Source organism: Aotus nancymaae, unplaced genomic scaffold, assembly GCF_030222135.1.
Source record: "Aotus nancymaae isolate 86718 unplaced genomic scaffold, 86718_ANA_hifiasm-v0.15.2.pri h1tg000011l, whole genome shotgun sequence".
NCBI lineage: Eukaryota > Metazoa > Chordata > Mammalia > Primates > Aotidae > Aotus > Aotus nancymaae.
Window position 1 is genome coordinate 2,273,052 of NW_026988422.1, and position 19,102 is coordinate 2,292,153.

The following is a 19,102-nucleotide window of genomic DNA, read 5'->3' on the forward strand; positions in this document are numbered from 1 at the left end:
CTGGCTTGTGGCAGCATAACTTCAATCTCTGCCTTTATTATCACATGATATCCTTCCTGTATTTCTTTGTTTTCCTGTGTCTTTACATGGCCTTCTTATAAGGATGCCAATCATCGGGTTTAGAGCCAACTCTAATCCAGTGTGACTTCACCTTAACTTGATCACATCTGCAAAGAATGTTTCCAAATAAGATCACATTCAGAGATATTGGGAGTTAGGACTTCAACACGTTGGAGAACACAGTTTAACCCAATACAAATGCTAACCCTTCCCTCTGGGAGCTGGAGCAGATCACTTTCCGACCTGGGGTGGACGGGTCACATGAGTGGCTTTGGAGGAATGTTAGCAGGACTGATGGATGGGATCTGGAGGGCAGTCCACAGCTCTTAACGCTCACCTTCCCTAAAAATACCCTTTCTACACAGACTTTTCCGTCAGTTTCCATGAATTTGTTGTGAGGAGAGGGCATGAGATCCCAGCTTAGACAACTGGGCCTTTGAACTGGGAGTTGACTACGTGACTTGATGTTCCCTCTTGTTATTCCAAATAGTAAGCACAGAGGATCTAGAAATTCTTGCTTTCTTCCAGGGGCTTCAGGGACCTGGGCTCTGGTCACTTTGGGTCCCACAGTGAGCTTTCCTAGCAGTATATACAAGGGGTATTGCAAAACACTGATGTGTCCAAAGCAACCATCCAACCAGCAGGGGTGACATTCTCCACCTGCAGTTTCTGAGTATCGCGGGCTCAAACCTCTAACTTAATGACTGATGTATCTTCTGCCACAGATGTTGACATATCTTCCCTTTAGAGTCTATTCATCTTCTAATGCAGAGGCCCCAGCCCTTGGTGGGTGAGGCACAGCAGTAGAGGTGCAAACGGTTTTGCAGCTGTTTGGGGATGGAGGGGCGGGGCATGCATTACTTAATTTTCCTATCTCTAAAATAGACAATAAATGCATTCTGTCTACTGGGATATAAAGAAGGGAAAGAAGTTATTGTAAAGTACCTTGCTAATTTCAACTAAGATATTTGGGGAAATGTATGACTCTGACATTGGTTGACAAATAAAATGCACTGGGCCAGCACAAAAATAAACTGTGGTTGGATCACTCCACTTGGTCAGGAAGGTAAACTGAGTGATGAATCAGTGGAGACTCCATGCTTCCACTCACGTTTGCCATTTGGCAAAATGGCCTAATGTTGCCAGATAGTTATATTTTTACAAAAAAGCTGAGAATGCAAACATTTGTGTAATGTTTCCTTTTTTTTTTGAGACGGAGACTTGCTCTTTTGCCCAGGCTGGAGTGCAGTGGCACGATCTCGGCTCACTGAAACCTTTGCCTCCTGGGTTCAAGTTACTCTCTTGCCTCAGCCTCCGAGTAGCTGGGATTACTGGCGGCTGCCACTACGCCTGGCTAATTTTTTAAATTTTTAGTTGAGATGGGGTTTCACCATATTGGCCAGGCTGGTCTCGAACTCCTGACCTCTTGATCGGTCCACCTGAGCCTCCCAAAGTGATGGGATTACAGGCGTGAGCCACCACACCCAGCCTGTTTCCTAATTTTTTAAGTGTTAGCAACTAAAGCAAATTATTATGATTATTTTCTTTGAGACAGAGTCTTCACTCTATGGCCCTGGCTGTGGGCCACTAGTCCAGTGGCCTAATCTCAGCTCACTGTCACCTTCACCTCCTGAGTTCAAGCAATTATCCTGCCTCAGCCTCCTAAGAGCTGGGGTTATAGAACACACCATCAGGCCCAGCTAATTTTTTGTATTCTTAGTAGAAATGGGGTTTCACTGTGTTACCCAGGCTGGTCTCAAACTCTTGACTTTAGGTGATCCACCCACCTTGACCTCCCAAAGTGCTGGGATTACAGGCGTGAGCCACCTCACCCGGCCACAAATTATTCTTTTAAATGTGCAGGCCAGACAAAGTATGTCTGGGAATTAGGGATGTGGCTCAAGGGCCAACAATCTGTCATTATAGTGGTAATATAGTGCCATATCCTCATGGAACCACCTTCCGTCTCAGTATTGATTGGTCAAACCATATCAGAACTGCTGAGATGACTCAAACTGATCTTGTTATGCAGGCCACTGCCCTTCACATGGCCCCATATGGAAAGGCTGTACGGTGAAAAGAGTATGGAGCAGGAGGAAGAACATGGAGTTTTTGGAGCCAGAAACTACTGGTTTGGATTCCTACCGTAGTCATTCAGCCATCTTGTGATATTGGGGGAAGTTACTGAAGTCCCTGAGTTCCGATCTTTTCCTATGAAATACGAGGATGATGATATCTTCTTCTTCAGGCTGTTTCAAGGACTAAGAATTATTGTGACGTTTATGTACATGAGTGAGGATAAACTGCCAAGGACATGGTGGTACCACCATCTATCAGACAGTAAAATGGAAGTTGTCTTTTCAACTAAAGGGAATCCAGAAATGGGAACAAATGATTAAGGCACAAATCTTAATTTTCCCTGACTTACTCTAATTATTTGAAATTTCAAACAAATGGAATTAATGTTTTATTCAATATTGCACATTGTGGTTTTTTTTTCTTGTAACATTTCATTTATTAGATGTGTAATCATGGGCAAATCACTAAATCACTCAATTTTCTTATCTGAATAATAAGGATAATAACATGTTAAAATGAGGGCAATATAATACATCCTTGAAAAGGGCCATTGCAAGGAAACACCTAAGTACTGTAACTGACATGTAGTCAGGAATATATGGTAGACATTTGTAGGATTATCTGTTATATTATCTTGGTTTTGAATTTCATTTAGTTCTAGAAACCTGAAACACATCTATCTATCTATCTATCTGTCTATCTATCTATCTATCGATCGATCGATCTAATTTTTTATTGGGATAAAATTCTTCAGCTACTGGGGAAAACAGTTTTGCAGTTCCTCAGGAAGTTAAATATAGAATTACCATATGACATGGTAATTCCACTTCTACCCAAAAGAACTGAAAACGAGTATTCAAACAAAAATTTATACACGATGTTATCCAGATAATCCAGATTATCCATTTTACATTCCCATCAGCAATGTATAAGGATTTCAGTTTCTCCATATCCTCACCAATATTTGTTATTTTGATTATTATTATTGCCAGCCTAATGGATAAAAAATGGTATCTCATTGTGGTTTTTATTTGCGTTCCCGTAATGAACAACGATATCAATCATCTTTTGTATATTTTCTTTGGGGAAATGTAAAGTCCTTTTCCCATTAACAAAAATAGTTTTTTGTTGGGTTTTGGGAATTCTTTTTATATTCTGGATATTAATCTCTTATCAGATATATGCTTTGCAAATATTTTATCTCATGCTGTGAGTTGTCTTTTCATTTTCTTAATAGTGTCCTTTGAAGCACAAAAGTTAATTCCGACGAAATTCATTTTATCTGTTTTTTTTCTTTGGTTGATGGTGCTTTTGGTGTCATAGCTTAAAAAAAAAATCAACAAATTGCAAGTAATGAAGTTTTCTACATGTTTTCTTCCAGGAATTTTATGGTTTTAGCTCTCATATTTAGGTCTTTAATTCATTTTGAGTTAATTTTATATACAGCATGAGGTGGGCATCCAAATTCATTCTTCTGCATATGAATACCCAGTTATCTCAGCACCATTTGTTGAAGAGACTATTATTTCCCCATTGAATGGCTTTGGCACCATTGTCAAAAACCAATCGACCATTGACATATGAGTTTATTTCTGGACTCCTAATCTGATTTCGTTGATGTAAATGTCTATCATTATGCCAGTACCACACTGTTGTTTTGATTATTGTAGCTCCAGCTTTCTTTTTTAAGGTTGTTTTGCTTATTCTGGATCCCTTGCAATTCCATATGAATTTTAGGATTAGCTTTTTCCATTTCTGCAAAAAGAAGAAGAAAGAACATTGGAATTTCGATGGCAATTGCATTGAATCTGTAGATTGCATTGGGTGGTATTGCCGTCTTAACAATATTAAGTTTCCCGTCCATGAATATGAGATAGCTTTCCAATTATTTAGATCTTCTTTGATTTCTTTCAACAATGTTATGCAGATTTTGGTGTACAAGTCTTAAACCTCCTTGATTAAGTTTATTCTTAAAGTATTTTATTCTTTTTAATGCTATTGTAAATGAAACTGTTTTCTTAGTTTTATTTTTGAGTTCATTGCTTTTGTATAAAAATACAACTGTTTTTGTATGTTGATTTTGTGTCCTGCTACTATGCTAAACTCATTTATTAGCCCTAATAGTTTTTTTTGTGGATTCTTTAGGAATTTCTATATATAAGATCATATCATCTGTGAATGTGGATATCTTTGCCTCTTTCTTTCTAGTATGGATGCCTTTTATTTTTCTTAATGGCTTAAATGCTCTAGCTAAATCTTAGCTTAATTGATCTAGCTAAGATTTCCAGTACAACGTTTAATAGACGTGGTGAAAGCAGCCATCCATGTCTCATTCCTGATATTAGGAGGAAAGATTTCAGCCTTTTGGCATTAAATATGATGTTAAGTGTAGGCATTTATTTATTCTAAAGCCTTTTTGTACTCTAATTTTGAAATAACAGAGTGAAACTACACAATGTAGAAACCCAAGACATTCTCTTAAAGTCCACTCATTTCTAGCGAGATGACTGTTTATATTTTGAAAATTGATCATTAAATGTCCTTTTAAAACTTATATGAAAATATGACATATTAGAGACTCTCTATATTACTAAAACAGGCAGCAAAACCTGATATTTTATCTGTTACATCTTAAATGATTGGATTTAACTTAGTTATCATGTACCTCGGAACCAAGTATTTTGAAATGCACCATTTTGGGGAATGTGGTTGGTTATTTCAACTTGTGCTTTTGTTCTAAATTACAGATTGGATTTGTCCTGTATCCTCCTGATGGAAGTCCTGCATGGGATCTGATGGATCATGAAAATATTATGTTTCTCACCATATGCTTTTGTTGGCATTACGCAGTAGCCCTTGTCATCGTTGGAGTGAATTGTGCTTTCGTCACCTGGTAAGTTAGTGATTTCTGTTCATGGAAGTTCTATTCCTTGGTATGTGATTATGAAGACTCAGTGGTATTGAATTTAAAATTCAAAATTTTATTCCCTATCATCTCATAAGACAGGGTAGCATAGCAGAATATTATCTGCAAACACAAAAATTCCTAGTAAAAAGAATAAATGCTAGTTTAAAGCTGATTTCTCTTAGTCCCATTCAGCGCCTCGGCTGTGCCTCTGATGCTCACGTTTACCCTTCAACACACTCCTCTGAGCCTCCATGTCCCCACTACGCTATCTCCTCTTCTCTCTTCTGAATGGTCTCCCTCACCCTGTACTGCCTATAGTGAGTCCTCCATTTACCCAAATGTACTTACTTCAATTAAGCACTTCTTCAGCTTAGAATCCTTTTTTGACCAGTGTGTGTGTGTCCCATTAAGTGTAGGTGCCTGCCTAATTTGGCATTGCCTGATATTTCTAAAAGTCAGATCCAGTTAAGTACATATTTTATAAGAACCCCAGTATATTTCATGAGTGGGTAACGAGGAGTAGAACAGAATGATAAGAACACATATTTTTAGCTCCACTATTTATCAGCTCTATGACATTGGGCCAATTACATAACCACATTAAATACTATTTTTGTTGTTTGTAAAATGGGGAAATAATAATACCTAAATGAGATCAACTATTTAAGCTTAGGACACAAGAAGAGCTCAATAAATATTATTGTCTTGTTCTTCCTCTTGTTATGCTTCTCCTCCTTCTCCTCTTCGTTCTTCCTCTTTGGTATTAAAAAATGAACGTGATATGGACCCTACCCATTAGGAATTTTTAGTCTTATAATTAGGAATAAATTAGGGAGACGCACAATTAAAATGCAGTGCAATAAACAGAAATAGTAGAAGGAAAAAGCACTCTTGGAGTTGAGAGGAGGCCTCTCCACAATTGAGAATGAAACTGCAGCTTGAAGGATGAGCAGGGATAGAAAGGGGTGATCATAGTTCATTTCTCTAAGGTGGTTAATGCTGAACCACAATTGGCTTGGCCGACCTCAGTGACCAGGCGTGAAGGCTCCAGCACCTAATCCTTCAGACTTAGTGCTGATTGAAATGTTCTGTATCTACAATGTCCAATATGGTAGTCACTAGTGATTGAGCACTTAAAATGTGGCTCATGCCACATTAATTTTATTAAATATCCATGTATGTATGGATAGTGGCTGCCACACATATATGGATATTTAAATTAATAAAATTAATTTAGATTGGACACTACACATTTAACAGGTTCTCCGATTTCTAAAATGCAGTAGCTACTGCTAGGCCCAGTGAGGTCCCAGCCGGAATCAGCTTTCCACTCTTCTCTCTAGACGTCGGCCCCAGGTCATCCCTCCTGCTCTGCGCTTCTTTGTGCCTCAGTGCTGAAGCAGCTCTGGTGCTGAGGCACTGAGTGAACAGATGGTTCCTTGTCTAGCTCTCAGCTGTCTCTGTTCAGCTGCAGGTCAGCCGACTTTGATCTATAGTTGCTGCCTTCTACTATAGAAGTTGCTGCCTTCTACTTCAACCTACTAGGTTTAAGTGCTTTGGGTACTAGGAAATTCCAGCTTCTAATTGATTTCTATTAGTCCCATTCAGCTTCTCCAAAGCATGTGCATGTGCTCATTGTCAAGCCTGGCTTTGCCATTGAGTGAAACTTGGCTTCTTCTCCTATTGTTCTAGGCTGACTTCTGGGCTTCATCTCCTTAGGGGCTGGGAAGCCTCCAAGATCAGTGCCAGCAACCAAGGAAACTCTCTTCCTCATGTCAGCTCCTCTCCAGAGCCAAAAGAAGACTACTGTCTCTTCCTGTTTCAAAAACCTTCAGACCCCTAATGGACCTCTTATTGACTTATAGTACCCTAGAAACTGGATACTCCATTTTTTATTTTCCAACCTTCTCCTCTACCCCCAACATATTATCCTAAATCTTTTTGCCCATGCAGTTCCCTCCACCTGGCATATTCACATTAAATGCACATCTCTTCTATGAAACCTTCTGTGATGACTCTAGCCCTTGCTCACCTCCCTTTAAGAGTTTTTACAGCATATAGCCTGCATCATGCATTTCAAAAACTAGGATCTCTCTTGTGATGTTCCACATGAGCTCACGTGTATTAGTCTTATCTCCTGGCTAGATTGTGTCTCCTTGAGTATAAGACCCTTTCCATTATTTCCAACACATCTTGGCATACTGCAAACATATAGTAGATTCTCAATAAACTCTTTTTGCTGTTTTTTTTTTTTTTAATTATTATTATATTTTAAGTTCTGGGAACATGTGCAGAACGTGCAGGTTTATTACATAGGTATACACGTGCCATGATGGTTTGCTGCATCCATCAACCTGTAATCTGCATTAGGTATTTCTCTTAATGCTTCCCCCGCACCCAGCCCCCTACCTTTGACAGATCCTGGTGTGTAATGTTCCCCTCCCTGTGTCTATGTGTTATCAATGTTCAACTCCCACTTATGAGTGAGAACATGAGGTGTTTGGTTTTCTGTTGTTGTGTTAGTTTGCTGAGAATGATGGTTTCCAGCTTCATCCATGTCCCTGCAAAGGTCAGGAACTCATCCTTTTTTATGGCTGCATAGTATTCCATGGTGTATATGTGCCACATTTTCTTTATCCAGTCTATCATTGATGGGCATTTGGGTTGGTTCCAAGTCTTTGCAATTTGTGAACAGTGCCACAGTAAACATGTGTGCATGTTTCTTTATAGTAGAATGATTTATAATCCTTTGGGTATATACTCAGTAATGGGATTGCTGGATGAAATGGTATTTCTATTTCTATATACTTGAGATCACCACACTGTCTTCCACAATGGTTGAACTAATTTACACCCCCACCAACAGTGTGAAAGTGTTCCTATTTTCCCACATCCTCTCCAGCATCTGTTTCCTGACTTTTGTTTGTTTGTTTGTTTGTTTGTTTGTTTGTTTTGAGATGGAGTTTCGCTCTTGTTACCCAGGCTGGAGTGCAGTGGCGCGATCTCGGCTCACCACAACCTCCGCCTCCTGGGTTCAGGCAATTCTCCTGCCTCAGCCTCCTGAGTAGCTGGGATTACAGGCACGTGCCACCATGCCCAGCTAATTTTTTGTAATTTTAGTAGAGACAGGGTTTCACCATGTTAACCAGGGTGGTCTCGATCTCTTGACCTCAAGATCCACCCGCCTCGGCCTCCCAAAGTGCTGGGATTACAGGCGTGAGCCACCGTGCCCGGCCCTGTTTCCTGACTTTAAAGATTGCCATTCTAGCTGGTGTGAGATGGTATCTCATTGTGGTTTTGATTTGCATTTCTCTAATGACCAGTGATGATGAGCTTTTTTCATATGTTTGTTGCCTACATAAATGTCTCCTTTTGAGAAGTGTCTGTTCATATCCTTTGCCCACTTTTTGATGTTTTTTTTTTCTTGTAAATTTGTTTAAGTTCTTTGTAGATTCTGGATATTAGCCCTTTGTCAGATGGATAGATTGCAAAAATTTTCTCCCATTCTGTAGGTTGCCTATTCACTCTGATGCTAGTTTCTTTTACTGTGCAGAAGTTCTTTAGTTTAATTAGATCCCATTTGTCTATTTTGGCTACTGTTGCCATTGCTTTTGGCGTTTTAGTCATGAAGTCTATGCTCATGCCTATGTCCTGAATGGTATTGCCTAGGTTTTCTTCTAGGGTTTTTATGGTTTTAGGTCTTACATTTATGTCTTTAATCTATCTTGAGTTAATTTTTATATAACATGTAAGGAAGGGATCCAGTTTCAGCTTTTTGCACATGGCTAGCTGGTTTTTCCAACACCTTTTGTTAAATAGAAAATTCTTTCCCCATTGCTTGTTTTTGGCAGGTTTGTCAAAGATCAGATGATTGTAGATGTGTAGCGTTGCCTCTGAGGCCTCTGTTCTGTTCCATTGGTCTATATCTCTGTTTTGGTACCAGTACCATGCTGTTTTGATTACTGTAGCCTTATAGTATAGTTTGAAGTCAGGTAGTATGATGCCTCTGGCTTTGTTCTTTTTGCTTAGAATTGTCTTGGCTCTGGAGACTCTTATTTTGTTCTGCATGAAATTTAAAGTAGTTTTTTCCAATTCTGTGAAGAAAGTCAATAGTATCTTGATGGGGATAGCATTGAATCTATAAATTACTTTGGAAAGTATGGCCATTTTCACCATATTGATTCTTCCTAACTGTGAGCATGGAATGTTTTTCCATTTGTTTGTGTTCTCTCATTTCCTTGAGCAGTGGTTTGTACTTCTCCTTAAAGAGGTTCTTCACATCCCTTATAAGTTGTATTCCTAGGTATTTTATTCTCTTTGTAGCAATTGTGAATGGGAGTTCACTCATGATTTGGCTCTCTGCTGGTCTATTATTCGTGTATAGGAATGCTTGTGATTTTTGCACATTGATTTTGTATCCTGAGACTTTGTTGAAGTTGCTCATCAGCTTAAGGAGATTTTGGGCTGAGACGATGGGGTTTTCTAAGTATACAATCATTCATCTGCAAACAGAGACAATTTGACTTCCTCTTTCCCAATTGAATACCATTTATTTCTTTCTCTTGCTTGCTTGCCCTGGCTAGAACTTCCAATACTATGCTGAATAGGAGTGATGAGAGAGGGCATCATTGTCTTGTTCCAGTTTTCAAAGGTTATGTTTCCAGTTTTTGGCCATTCAGTATGATATTGGCTGTGGGTTTGTCATAAGTAGCTCTTATTATTTTGAGATACATCCTAGCAATACCTAGTTTATTGAGATTTTTTAGCATGAAAGGCTGTTGAATTTTATCAAAGACATTTTCTGCATCTATTGAGATAATAATGTGGTTTTTTTCATTGGTTCTGTTTATGTGAATGGATTACGTTTATTGGTTTACGTATATTGAACCACATCCCAAGGATGGAGTTGACTTGATTGTGGTGGATAAGCTTTTTGACGCACTGTTGGATTTGCTTTCCCAGTATTTTATTGAGGATTTTCACACTGATATTCATCAGGGATATTGGCCAGAAATTTTCTTTTTTTGTTGTGTCTCTGTCAGGTTTTGGTATCAGGATGATTCTGGCCTCATAAAATGAGTTAGGCAGGAGTCCCTCCTTTTCTATCATTTGGAATAGTTTCAGAAGGAATGATACCAGCTCCTCTTTGTACCTCTGGTAGAGTTTGGCTGTGAATCTGTCTGGTCCTGGACTTTTTTTGGTTGGTAGGCTATTAATTACTGCCTCAATTTCAGAACTTGTTATTGGTCTATTGAGGGATTCAATTTCTTCCTGGTTTAGTCTTGTGAGGGTGTATATATCCAGGAATTTATCCATTTCTTCTAGATTTTCTAGTTTATTTGCATAGAAGTTTTTATAGTATTCTCTGATGGTAGTTTGTATTTCTGCGGGATTGTTGGTGAAATCCCCTTTATCATTTGATTCTTCTCTCTCTTCTTCTTCATTAGTCTGAATAGCAGTCTATCTATTTTGTTGATCTTTTCAAAAAACCACCTCCTGGCTTCGTTGAATTTTTTGAAGCGTTTTTTTATGTCTCTATCTCCTTCAGTTCTGCTCTGATCTTAGTTATTTCTTATCTTCTGTTAGCTTTTGAATTTATTTGCTCTTGCTTCTGTAGTTCTTTTAATTGTGATATCAGGGTGTCAATTTTAGATCTTTCTTGATTTCTGTTGTGGGCATTTAGTGCTATAAATTTCCCTCTACACACTGCTTTAGCTGTGTCCCCAAGATTCTGGTACATTGTGTCTTTGTTCTCATTGGTTTCAAAGAACATCTTTATTTCTGCCTTAATTTTGTTATTTACCCAGTAGTCATTCAGGAGCAGGTTGTTTAGTTTTCATATAGTTGTGCAGTTTTGAGTGATTTTCTTAAACCTGAGTTCTAAATTGATTGTACTGTGGTCTGAGAGACTGTTTGTTATGGTTTCCGTTCTTTTGAATTTGCTGAGGAGTGTTTTACTTCCAATGATGTAGTTAATTTTAGAATAAGTGTGATGTGGTGCTGAGAAGAATGTATATTCTGTTGATTTGGGGTGGAGAGTTCTGTAGATGTCTATTAGGTCTGCTTGGTCCAGAGCTGAGTTCAAGTCCTGGATATCCTTGTTAATTTTCTGTCACGTTGGTCTGTCTAATATTGACAGTGGGGTGTTAAAGTCTCCCACTATTATTGTATGGGAGTCTAAGTCTCTTTGTAGGTCTCTAACAACTTGTTTTATGAATCTGGGTGCTCCTGTATTGAATCCATATGTATATAAGATAGATCTTTTTGTTGCATTGATTCCTTTACCGTTATGTATACCTTTCTTTGTCTCTTTTGATCTTTGTTGGTTTAAAATTTGTTTTCTAGAGACTAGGATTGCAACCCCTGTTTTTTTTTTCTTTCCATTTGCTTGGTAAATATTCCTCCATCCCTTTATTTTAAGCCTATGTGTGTCTTTGCATGTGGATGGGTCTCCTGAATATAGCACACTGATGGGTCTTGACTCTATCCAATTTGCTGGTTTGTGTCTTTAAATTGGAGCATTTAGCCCATTTACATTTAAGGTTAATATTGTTATGTGTGAATTTGATTCTGTCATTATGATTCTATCTGGTTTTTTGCCTGTTAGTTGATGCAGTCTCTTCATAGTGTCAATGGTGTTTACAATTTGGTATACTTTTGTAGTGGGTGGTACTGGTTGTTCCATGTTTAGTGCTTCCTTCAGAAGCTCTTGTAAGGGAGGCCTGGTGGTGACAAAATCTCTCAGCATTTGTTTGTTTGTAAAGGATTTTATTTCTCCTTTGTTTATGAAGCTTAGTTTGGCTGGATATGAAATTCTTGGCTGGTTGAAAATTCTTTTCTATAAGAATGTTGATTATTGGCCCCCACTCTCTTCTGGATTGCCAAGAGATCCACTGTGAGTCTGACGGGCTTCCCTTTGTGGGTAACCAGACCTTTCTCTCTGGCTGCCCTTAACATTTTTTCCTTCGTTTCCACCTTGGTGAATGATTATGTGTCCCAGGGGAGTATCTTTGTGGTGTTCCCTGTATTTCCTAAATTTGAATGTTGGGCTGCCTTGCTAGATTGGGGAAGTTCTCCTGGATAATATCCTGAAGAGTGTTTTCCAACTTGGTTTCATTTTCCCTGTTACTTTCAGATACGCCAATCAAACATAGATTTGGTCTTTTCACATAATCTCATATTTCTTGAAGGTTTTGTTTGTTTCTTTTCACTATTTTTTCTCTAATCTTGTCTTCACACTTGTTTCATTGACTTGATCTTCAATCTCTGATATCCCTTCTTCTGCTTGATTGGTTCAGCTATTGACACTTGTGTATGCATCACAAAGTTCTTGTGTTGCATTTTCCAGCTCCATCAGGTCATTTATATTCTTCTCTAAACTGGTTATTCTAAGTTAGCAATTCATCTAACCTTTTTTCAAGGTTCTTAGCTTCCTTGCATTGGGTTAGAACATGTTCCTTTGGCTTGGAGGAATTTGTTATTACCCATCTCCTGAAGCCTACTTCTGTCAATTCTTCAAACTCATTCTCCATCCAGTTTTGTTCCCTTGCTGGAGAGGAGTTGTGATTTTTTGGAGGAGAAAAGGCATTTGGGGTTTTGGAATTTTCAGCCTTTTTGCGCTGATTTCTCCCTATCTTCATGGATTTATCTACCTTTGGTCTTTGATGTTGGTGACCTTTGGATGGGGTCTCTGAGTGAACTTCCTTTTTGTTGATGTTGATACTATTCCTTTCTGTTTGTTAGTTTTCCTTCTAGCAGTCAGGCCCCTCTGCTACAGGTCTGCTGGAGTTTGCTGGAGGTCCACTCCAGATCCTGTTTGCCTGGGTATCACCAGCGGGGCTGCACAACAGTAAAGATTGCTGCCTGTTCCTTCCTCTGGAAGCTTCATTCCAGAGGGGCACCCACCAGATGCCAGCCAGAGCTCTCCTGTATGAGGTGTCTGTCGGCCCCTACTGGAAGGTGTCTTCCAGTCAGGATACACAGGGGTCAGGTACCCACTTGAGGAGGCAGTCGATCCCTTATCAGAGCTTGAATGCTGTTTTGGGAGATCTGCTACTCTCTTCAGAGCTATCAGGCAGGGACGTTTAAGTCTGTTGAAGCTGTGCCCACAGCTGCCCCTTCCCCAGGTTCTCTGTCCCAGCGAGATGGGGGTTTTATCTAGAAGTCCCTGACTGGGGCTGATCCCTTTGTTTCAGAGATGCCTTGCCCACAGAGGAGTAATCTAGAGAGGCAGTCTTGCCACAGCGTCTTTGCTGAGCTGCTGTGGGTTCCGCCTAGTTCAAACTTCTTGGTGGCTTTGTTTGCAATGTGAGGGTAAAACTGCCTGCAGTCTTGCTTGTGAAAGTTCAAAGATGGCAATTGTCTGTTTGGAAATTTTATTACATATTTTACTGTATCTCACATTTAAATAGCACTCTTCCACAGAGCTATTTCAAAAACCCTTCTCTATGGGTAGGAAAATATCGCCCATTTACAGGTTAGTTTTCCAAGCAATGATTCATATGAACCATTTTGAAGAACAAAATAGAAATGCCCAAATTCCATGCATATGATAGTTTCTTGGAAGTACATCTGTTGTCTCAGCTCTGCTCTCTCATATTAAGTAAAGAGCACGTATGGGAGCAAAAGCATAGACATACATGACCCCAGACTCCTGGATTCATGCCATTCTAGGAACTAGCAGTTATTTTTACTTGCTCTTTATCACTCCATCTCTCAATCTGGCCCAGGTAGCCATTTCTGCATGTGCAGATAAATATACCTACACCTAAGGTACAGGTGGCAGATAGAGGCTGGTTAAGGTGTCTGACATGTCTTAGGTTGGGAGCTTGTAGTAGCCACAGATACACCCCAGAGAGAAGGAATGGGAAACAGGGCGTGTTAGTAGGGGTCTATGTTAGCAATTAATTTATAATAAACAGCCCTGTCTTTGTTTTAATTTCCACAAGCATCATCAGGAAATGAAACTAATTAATCAGTTAATTCATAGATTTCATTTAGCATGTACTGAAGTTATGCAATGTTGAAATAATACATGGTTTTAAAAAAATGACATAAACACTGTCCAGACTTTAACTTAAGAGTATTAGCTTTTCAAGAGAACAGTGGCTTGAAGTGTTGAGGACATTGGGAGCAACACCAGTAGTCAATTAATAATCAAGGCAAATTATTTCAAGCAGTTTTCCTTGCTCTTGAGTCCGTAGATGTTGCGGATACCACTCAGTTGTTACTGTTTTTGAGAGGAGTTAATGCTGAGTTGGAAATGACTGAAGAATTAGCTCCTATGAATGGGTGAGTGATATGAGTACCTAGAAGATTGCTACGAAGGTCGCTGATTTATCAAATGTGTATTGAGCCACTGTTATGTACCAGACATTGTTTTAGGCTCTGGCTGGGGTTAGGGCAGTAACTTGGCAGTAACTTATGAGGCTTAGGTTCTATATCGTGTCTCCTTGGTTATAAGACCTTATCCGTATTACCCACACCTCTTGGCACACTGCCAAACATATAGTCGATTCTCAATAAACCCTTGTTTGCTGTTTCAATAGATCTATGTTGCAGAGCTATTTAAATATAGGGCTTCATTTGTTTGGAAATCATGTTTTATATGCTTTTCAGGTTTGCTCTCATATTGCTCTTGAAAAGATAAGACCAGGGGTTAAATTTTCTGATATATTTTGATATAAACTTAAGCAATAGCTTAAGTTAATTCCACAGAAGTATTCCAAAAACCCCTGTCCAAGCACAAGTAAAGCCATTACATATTGATACAGCTGGGCCAGGCCTTCATCAGAAAACATATGGCAGAAAATAAGGGTAAAGATGCAGATTGACTGGTGAAGCTTTTCATATGTGAAGAATGATATGATGGTTTGGCTTATCAAATTTGTTTGCATATTCCTATGTATTTCTGGGAGTTAACTACGTTTTATTGATACGGTCACAGCACAATGCCTTTATAATAATGATGAACAGGAAAAGCTTTGCCTAGTTCTTATGACATATTCTTTCTCACATCAGAGAAGTGGAGAGCCTGCTGAGCTTTAGTTGCTAAGCGGTGTCACATCTTCCAGTGTCAAAAATTATAATCCCTGCTTCCCCCAAACCTAAGGATTCTCTTTTATTTTTTTCCTTTTTCTTTGAGACAGAGTCTCGCTCTGTTGCCCAGACTGGAGTGCAGTGGTGCGATCTCAGCTCAGTGCAACCTGCACTTCCCGGGCTCAAGAGATTCTCCTGCCTCAGCCTCCCAAGTAGCTGGAATTAAAGGCATGTGCCACTATGCTCATCTAATTTTGTATTTTTAGTAGAGACGGGGTTTTACCATGTTGGCCAGGCTGGTCTCAAACTCCTGACCTCAGGCATCTGCCTGCCTCGCCTCCCAAAGTACTGGGATTATAGGCGTGAGCCACCACACCCAGCCCAGATACTCTTAAACTATGAAGACAGTCACAAAGGTGGAGGGTACTTCTTTGAACTTCTTAATTCATCATGGCAGAGGCATCACATACAGTTGAACAGCTTGTCCCCTGCACAAAAGATCCCCTTGGAAGGGGCCAGTAGTGGATAGTAGGGACTGAACCCAGCCCAGACTTAACATGGGCCGTGACTTGGGCTGCCAACCCTAAAGAAGGAGAGGGCTTCATACACTTCCTTTATATGACATAGCACCTGTTTGCAATACACAGTTACATGTAGCTTTAATGGAGAAACTCAACAGAGCTTGGTTTCATCTCGGCTTGTCATAGCTGAGATTCTCTTTTTATTTATTTATTTATATTATTTTTAAATTGCATTTTAGGTTTTGGAGTACATGTGAAGAACATGCAAGATTGTTGCATAGGTGCACACGTGGCAGTGTGATTTGCTGCCTTCCTCCCCTTCACCTATATCTGGCATTTCTCCCCATGCTATCTCCCCAACTCCCCACCCCCTGCTGTCCCTCCCCTGTTTCCTCTCGACAGACCCCAGTGTATGATGCTTCCCTCCCTCTGTCCATGTGTTCTCATTGTTCAACACCTGCCTATGAGTGAGAACATGTGGTGTTTGATTTTGTGTTCTTGTGTCAGTTTGCTGAGAATGATGGTTTCCAGTTTCATCCATGTCCCTGCAAAGGACACGAACTCATCGTTTTTGATGGCTGCATAATATTGCATGGTGTATATGTGCCACATTTTCCCTGTCCAGTCTATCATTGATGGGCATTTGGGTTGGTTCCAGGTCTTTGCTATTGTAAACTGTGCTGCAATGAACATTCGTGTGCATGTGTCCTTATAGTAGAACGATTTAGAATCCTTTGGATATATACCCAGTAATGGGATTGCTGGGTCAGATGGAATTTCTATTTCTAGGTCCTTGAGGAATCGCCACACTGTCTTCCACAATGGTTGAACTAATTTACACTCCCACCAACAGTGTAAAAGTGTTCCTATTTCTCCACATCCTCTCCAGCATCTGTTGTCTCCAGATTTTTTCATGATCGCCATTCTAACTGGCATGAGATGGTATCTCAATGTAGTTTTGATTTGCATTTCTCTAATGACCAGTGATGATGAGCATTTTTTCATATGTTTGTTGGCCTCATGTATATTTTCTTTTGTAAAGTGTCTGTTCATATCCTTTGCCCACTTTTGAATGGGCTTGTTTGTTTTTTTTCTTGTATATCTGTTTGAGTTCTTTGTAAATTCTGGATATCGGCCCTTTGTCAGATGGGTAAACTGCAAAATTTTTTTTCCCATTCTATTGGTTGCTGATTCACTCTAATGACGGTTTCTTTTGCCGTGCAGAAGCTGTGGAGTTTGATTAGGTCCCATTTGTCTATTTTGGCTTTTGTTGCCAATGCTTTTGGTGTTTTGGTCATGAAGTCCTTGCCTACGCCTATGTCCTGAATGATTTTGCCTAGATTTTCTTCTAGGGTTTTTATGGTGTTAGGTCTTATGTTTAAGTCTTTAATCCATCTGGAGTTAATTTTAGTGTAAGGTGTCAGGAAGGGGTTCAGTTTCTGCTTTCTGCACATGGCTAGCCAGTTTTCCCAACACCATTTATTAAACAGGGAATCCTTTCCCCATTGCTTGTTTTTGTCAGGTTTGTCAAAGAGCGGATGGTTGTAGATATGTTGTGTTGCCTCCAAGGTCTCTGTTCTGTTCCATTGGTCTATATCTCTGTTTTGGTACCAGTACCATGCTGTTTTGATTACTGTAGCTTTGTAGTATAGTTTGAAGTCCAGTAGTGTGATGCTTCCAGCTTTGTCTCTTGTTTTAGAAATGATCAAAGTTGGCCAGGCACAGTGGCTCATGCCTATAATTTGAGGCGGGCAGATCACTTGAGTTCAGGAGTTCGAGACCAGCCTGACCAACATGGTGAAACCCGGAGTCTACTAATCATTTAAAAAATAGCTGGGTATGATGGTACATGCCACTAATTCCAGCTACTTAGGACACTGAGGCAGGAGACTTGCTTGAACCTGGGAGGCAGAGGTTGCAGTGAGTTGAGATAGTGCCACTGCATTCCAGCCTGGGTGTCAGAGCAAGACTCTGTCTCAAAAAAAAAAAAAATGATCGAAGTTATCGCCTGATGCCTGATTAAACAATGATGCAATACCTTAGAAAGCCACATTGTAGCTGTTTACTTATACCCTACTTTAATCCACAAAAATTCTCAGGCAGCTCCAAAGCCAATTAAAAGTGATTTTCCTTTTCGGGTTGCCTTCCCCAGTTGCCCAGATAATCTAGACTTTGTCATATGATAGATGCAGATTGCTCTGGGTTTCTATTTTAAACACGTGTAACTTGAGATGCTTTTCTTTCTTCTCAGGTTGGTTAAATCTAGACTCAAGAGGCTGTGCTCCTCAGAAATTGAACTTCTGAAAAGTGTTGAACGAGAGCAAGAATCAGAAGAAGAAATGTGACTTCGATGGGCTTCCAGTTTTTCTAGATAAACCTTTTTTTTTGGCATTGTCTTTTTTCTTGGTTTTGTTTCTTGATCTTCTGTTTGGAGAATAGCTGACTAAGGATGACTCTCAGTGTACTGTTTGCATTTCCAATTTTGTTGAAGTATTTGAATTTAAATATTTTATATTTAGCTTTGAAAATATTTTGGGTGATAATTTCATTTTGCACATCATGCGTGTCATGGTATTCAGGGGCTGATTTTTTCCAGATTAGCTAAAGTTTGATGCCCACACTACGAAAAAAATATTTGTTTTATTTGCCTTATACAGATGCTCAAGGTTACTGGGCTTGCTACTATTTGTAACTCCTTGACCATGGAATTACACTCGTTTATCTTGTTGTTGCAATGAGAAATAAATGAATGTATGCCTTTTGGTGAAGACACTTGAAATCTTTGTTTTTGTCATTTAGCTACACTCCTCCCTTATATCATGCACGAGGAGCTACAGGACACAGAAGTTCTTTTTATAGCACCTGAGTTCCCCACTGGGAACAGTAGGCCAGAAGTCCCTCTAGGGTGTGTGATCTTTCAGAGAAGATAAAAGAGATGCTCCGGCCGGGCGCAGTGGCTCACGCCTGTAATCCCAGCACTTTGGGAGGCCGAGGCGGGCGGATCACAAGGTCAAGAGATCGAGACCATCCTGGCCAACATGGTGAAACCCCGTCTCTACTAAAAGTACAAAAAAATTAGCTGGGCATGGTGCGAGCGCCTGTAGTCCCAGCTACTCGGGAGGCTGAGGCAGGAGAATTGCTTGAACCTGGGAGGGGGAGGTTGCAGTGAGCCGAGGTCGTGCCACTGCACTCCAGCCTGGCTCCTGGTGACAGAGTGAGACTCTGTCTCAAAAAAAAAAAAAAAAGAGATTATCACTGGGACACATGGTTGCAAAGCCATGAGAGACTGGGAAAGGAGGGTTGGGTGTTGTCTCTAAGAGTTAAAAAGTCATCACGTGCCATAACATGGCCACCACACCATCCCCTCTGTTAAAATAGGTGAAGGGTTAAAATGAGGAAAAGTGTTTTATGGAATGCCTGGGTAAAAAGTCAGAACCCTCACCTAGTCTGTGACCTAAGTAGCCTCCCAGTGGAGAGTCAAGAAATCTTGTTTCTG

General features: G+C 39.8%; 1 protein-coding gene across 1 annotated transcript in view; it reads left to right on the forward strand.

The window, feature by feature from the left end:
* Positions 1 to 18,374, forward strand: part of TMEM45A (transmembrane protein 45A) — a 91,577-nt gene extending 73,203 nt beyond the window's left edge. Inside the window, exons 5-6 of the mRNA XM_021667017.2 lie at positions 4,887 to 5,032; positions 17,858 to 18,374. Coding sequence (XP_021522692.2) covers positions 4,887 to 5,032; positions 17,858 to 17,951 — 240 coding nt within the window. The 3' untranslated portion in view covers positions 17,952 to 18,374. The remainder of the gene's footprint in view (positions 1 to 4,886; positions 5,033 to 17,857) is intronic.
* Positions 18,375 to 19,102: the final 728 nt, after the last annotated feature.